Source organism: Halyomorpha halys, unplaced genomic scaffold (genome assembly GCF_000696795.3).
Source record: "Halyomorpha halys isolate HHAL.00 unplaced genomic scaffold, Hhal_1.1 Scaffold298.1, whole genome shotgun sequence".
Classification (NCBI taxonomy): Eukaryota; Metazoa; Arthropoda; class Insecta; order Hemiptera; family Pentatomidae; genus Halyomorpha; species Halyomorpha halys.
This window is the reverse complement of record NW_027107540.1, coordinates 48,959-54,665: the sequence shown is the minus strand read 5'-3', so window position 1 is coordinate 54,665 and position 5,707 is coordinate 48,959. Positions and strand designations below refer to the sequence as shown.

At 29.4% G+C, this 5,707-nt stretch overlaps 1 protein-coding gene across 1 annotated transcript in view; it reads left to right on the top strand.

Moving 5' to 3' along the window:
* The window catches only part of LOC106680900 (farnesyl pyrophosphate synthase), a gene marked incomplete in the record, with an annotated part of 33,461 nt that overhangs the window by 22,175 nt on the left and 5,579 nt on the right, over positions 1 to 5,707 (top strand). The window contains 2 exon segments of the mRNA XM_067045890.1: positions 48 to 251; positions 964 to 1,116. Of these exon segments, the coding sequence (XP_066901991.1) occupies positions 48 to 251; positions 964 to 1,116 (357 nt within the window).

The following is a 5,707-nucleotide window of genomic DNA, read 5'->3' as shown; positions in this document are numbered from 1 at the left end:
TTATTATTACTATTATTATTATATGGGCAACTGTTTTCATTTTGCAGCTACAAGGGTTTTTCGTAGTTATTGATGATCTTACTGATCAGTCTGTAACTAGAAGGGGGAGACCTTGTTGGTATAGACTTCCTGGTATTGGACTTCGTGCTAGTTCCGATGCTCTTCTTATACAGGCTGGAACTTTTCAACTTCTCCAACAACATTGTAAAGATAAGGAATTCTATGTTGATCTTGTAGAGTTGTTTTTGGATGTAAGTACACTTTGCATGTTACATATTATATGTAAGAAAACATACTTTATCTTTTATAAAACAAATTACAGAAATAATTTAACTTCTGTACTTCAGTATGATTTTGCCCAATCATAAAATCTTAAAAAATTTAAAAGGCACTGATATAAGTTAGAAAATTTTTAATAAAACAAAGGATTTGGACAAAAATTATTGTTGGACAACTCATGCTCAACGTTTACCTGTGCTAAATGCTAAATATTTTGTAGTGCTTAATTAATTCCATTTTATTTAAATGAAAAAATAACTTCTAAATGAAAATAACTATGCTGGACACTGTTGCGAAATAATTAACGAAAGTAGTAAACACTTGAGATGAAAACCTCATAATCACCTTCTTGAATTTTGAACTATTTACAAATTTTCCTAAATCAAGCATGCTATCCATCATATTTAAGACACTTAAGTCAAATGAATTTCTCAATTTTAGCACAGTTAGCACGTTTAACATACTTAGCACTGTGAATATCCCTGGTGTCAATATATAAGTGAAGAAATTATTATTTTTTTTTTTTTGAATAGTCGAATTTATGAAAGAAGTTGATAAATGTTATATTCAGTACATTATTTATTTATTAAAGTTATGATATATTGTTTCTTATGTCTAAATAAGAAGGTTTTTCATAGTTAATTGATGATCAAATATTTATTGATCCGTGCTAATATCTTTCAGGCAACACGCCGGACTACCTATGGACAAACCTTGGATCTTGTTTCTTCTTTTCCTAATATCACTCACTTAACAATGGATAGGTATAACTTTATTACGAAGTACAAAACATCGTACTACACGTTTCATTTGCCAGTGGCCATTGCAATGTACATGGTAAGATCCCTTATTAATTTATGAAGAAATAAACAGTCATTGCAGTGTTTTATTTCACTGCTTATTAATACTGTTTTTATAATATAGAGATTCCATTAATTTTTCTTGAACTTTATTTGTTTGAATTCTATGCTTGCTATTTCAGGACACTTAGAACATTAATTTGCTTCTTCAATTTCTTTAAATAATTGGGTCATGATTTTTTTTTAGTATAGTATTACATATTCAGTGTATACTTGAAGCAAATTTTAAACTGTTTTCTCCTCTCTTGGTTGAGCTATTATTAATAAGAAATTTTTTAAACAAAAAAATGGTTTTTAAATATATGAGACATTTGTGTTTGTAATAAACATTTATTAGGAATATAATAATCATAGTACCTAAAGAATGTATTTACAGCTAGTACTGAAGAGAGAAATAATTGGAAAAGTAATTGGCATTTATTTGTTATTTTTGTTAATTGTGAAATCTTCAAAGACATTTTGATGTTGTTATAACTAATCAGGAATCCTACTCCTTTAATAATTGTTTTTATAGATTAAAGCTGTCTACTTGTGGAACTACTCAAAGGATACTGAACTGGGTAGTAATTGAAATAAAATAACTAACTGGTTATAAAATAACTCTTTAGAGATGCGGTTCTGTACACGGTTCTACTCAAAAGTGATTCAATTCATAAGTATTTGTCTACTACCTTTCACTGTAGAAAGAACATCATTATTTGAGACTACTATGGATAATGATTTTAGTGATAAATCTTATTACTATTATTGTTACAGAAGAAATATAGTGCAAAATGTTTTGGTTTATCCATGTATTTTAAAACATTTGAACCACCAATTAGTTGTTTTATTAATTAATTAAATGAATTTCGATGGACCTCTTCCTCTTAATTTCTCTAATATTCTATTGGGCATTTTGATAAAGTTTCTGCAAATTGTAAACAAACCAATAAAACAATGTGATACAACCTTCAACATAAAACTTTACAATAAACTGAAATTCTTCTGCAAACCTTCTCATAATTTACTTGGATAACTATTCTTACCTTTCAAGCATATCTGCTCTAGATTTTCCATTCATTCGAAATTGAAAAAAAGAAAACTTATTTTCAAATTTCATTTCTGTCTTATCTTTTTTTGAATATCCTGAAAGTTTTAATTTTAGTCAAACTGAATATTTTCCCACTAATTTGTTTGCAGTTCAAATTTTATTTAAATTATTATCATAATTAATTTATTTTGAAAATTATCAAAATAGATTGGGCTATAACACCCACAAGGGAAGAGATATTGGTAACTGAAGTTACTGATGCCTCAACATGTTCATTCACCAGTGATAGATTACTAATGGGTTGGTAATAAGTAACCCCATGCGTATGATTCTGTTCAATTACAAAGATTTTTACTCACCACAGACTGGTTTGCAATTGAAGTCACCTAGCAGTTTCTTTTGAGTAGCTCCGGGTGTAGATAGCCTAATACTAATCAAGTAAGAGTGGAGGATAACAATATGAATTCAAATGAATGCTGAACCAATGATCTATTGACTAAACAAAGGTTTTTTAACTCAATTGAAACATTTTCCATTAACTTGTATCTGTTGTAACTTTTCAATTGTTACCTTTTCCATTCTAAATTTAATCACTTCCAAGGAATTGGTATTACAGCTCTTTTTATTTTGTTTTATGCAGTAATACAAGTATTAATTTTTCTGAAGGGGGTACTCTTCTTAAATTACAAACAAGGGATCATATATATTTGGTAGTTATATTTTGAGCTCTAACCCTACATTCTGGCTACAATGACAGGACAACTTTTTTATGTTTTGAATACTCTCTTCCCTGGCCTGTGGACCAATTGATTCCAAAATGGATGTAAATTAAATGGAATGGAAGATTTTTTGTGCTGCTCTAATGAAATGTGCTAGCGACTTAAAACAGGCCCTTAATTGTGATACACCTGATTCTAGACAGTGTATATAAACTTTCATGAAAGAAATTTTAGGCCTTGCAAGTTTGGCAAAGAAATCTATGACAATCTCTTTGTAAGTGATATTTTATTAGTTACTAGGGATCTGGCAGGAGTCTAGTTAGGGTAGGGGGTCCTTAAAAAGCTATAAGTATAACTTGGAGACTGAGGCTGCAGCTTTTAAATCAGTTTATCACATTGAAAACAAATTTTTTGTAGGTTGAAAATGAACAGAGAATGTTAAAAATCAGGGCACAGATATTAGAAATACAAACATTAGAAATTGGTTTGAAGACTACATGTTACAATTTTGTTTCCCTCCACTAAGGATGAAGGAATAATAGCCTGTCCATGAAGCAGTCAAAGAAAATGTCAATGGTGGTACCTACACTAATGGTCATATATTCATGTACAGTTTGAAGTTTGACTAGTGTTATAAACTACTTAAGAAGCTAGAGCTCTTAATAGACTCAGCTACCCAAAATTTTTATATGCCAAGTTCTACCGCGGAAAGGCTTAGGACTTGCTCATAAAAGAAAAAAAAGAATTTCAAATGCCTTTTTTAGTGGTGTTAAATCATTTATCAATTATTGTAATCGTTATGAAGTCAAAATGTTTTCTGTTAGAGTTGCTCATTTCTTTGAAATGCTGGATAAGGATAAAATTTGTGGTCTTATTCCTCCTATTCTTTCAGGACCTTGGTTTGAAAAGTTGAAGGTTTTTGGTCTTAATATAAAATGCATGCATCCTGGCTCTATTGAAGTATAATTTGTTACTGATATTTTAGGAACATTAGAAACAGGGAGACCCCAGCTTGTAAAAAATGGTTTGATTGTTATAGAAATTTTTTGTCTGGGTGTTGATTTTTAAGGTCAAACATGATGCTCCTAGTTATAGTATGCCTGCTGTCTATTTCTGGATTGGTAAATGATCTATGGGAATTGAATGTTTTGGTAATAAGAGATGTAGTTGAGAAAAAGTCTCAAGATGAATTGGCTTCAACTGCCAAGGATTTCTTTGTGTAGACAGTGTAAACCAATGAAGAGAGATTTTGTGGTGATATTTGGACCTCCTCTACTCAACTACTGTGTCTGTGGCAAAAGAAATGTCTTGAAACATGTTTCATATTGAAGAGTTTGAGTTATCAGGAAAAAGACCTGTTTATCTAATCACTATTTCTTTAACTTGTAAAAAAACAATTGTTGGTTCTGTTTCTCAGATAGCGGGATGGTGAGGACTCTAGAGATAACATTAGTATGAATAAATGTTTAAATTAAAATCCAAAAATATTTTGGATATTTTGAATTTCAAAAATATTTTGAATTAAAGACTTAATTCATGTGTGTAAGTTTTCCTTTGAAAATAGTATTACAGTGGAACCTTGGTATAATGAACTTTATAAAAAACGAATTCCTCTGTGTATAATATTTTTTTTTTAGTTTCCCTTGAACTAACCATATCATTCAATGGAATATTAACCACTATCTAATGATTCAATTTTTGAAAAATAAAATCTTGCAAATTACAGATTGCAACTTTGCAAGATCGTGTTTTGAAGTGGCTAAAACAGTGCCCTGATAAAAATTTACCGATGGGGGGCCCAACCCTTCGAGACAAAACTCAACTGTTAGCTGTAGATTTGTAAAACCAATTACGATGTGTTTATTACTTCTCATACCTTAATACCATAGAATTCATTATATATTGATTAAAAACTAGTTTATGAGCCTCAATATAACAAATTTATAGTCATCCAAACCTCATTATAACAAATCGCTCTATATAAGGATTGTTTTTTTTTAAACCACTGGAGGTTGTTATATATAAGTTCAACATTTACATTCTAGCTCACTATTATTTATAAAGAAGGCCTTGTAGGCTCAATTATGCTAATATATGCAAGTCCTGGCTTAATTGCATTTTTGATTTATTGACATCTCAATTAAACACTATATTTATTTATATAATTTTTCAATTGATAATATTGTTAGATTAATTAACATATATGTATATATATGTTTTTTTTCCTACATAAACTTCACTATTCATAGTTTTTTTGTTTTGTTTTTCAAATAAAATTTGACTACAAATCTTTTTTATTTGATGGAATAATGAACAACAAAATCATTTGTTAATATGATCAACCTAGCAATTTCAATATGAAGGAAACTAACAAAAATTCATATTCCAGACTTTATCCTACTCAAAAATTACTAAGCTTTGTTGTTTATTATTATAATATATTGCTTTTACATGGAAATACTTTCTGATACTTACAGACTAATTTATACATGTAAAAACTAAAAAAAAAAAAAAAAAATGAAAACAATATGCCTTAAATTATCACCAATACATATTTCAGTACTCCATCTTAATTTCTTATCTATTGGGTCAAAAACCAAAACCAATTACTTGAGAAATTATTCTACTTCAAAAACTTTTTTTTAATATACCTTTTCCCATCTGTAGTGGGCACTTCAGGTATATACTCTTCAAACACTGGACATAGAACTGTGCTTCCACCAACTTAGGCTAAGTCCAAAGCTTAGTGCTTCCATAATGCCTCCTAGTGCTATTCATAAGCATTTAAATAAGCCAGTACCAATCTTTAAATATATATA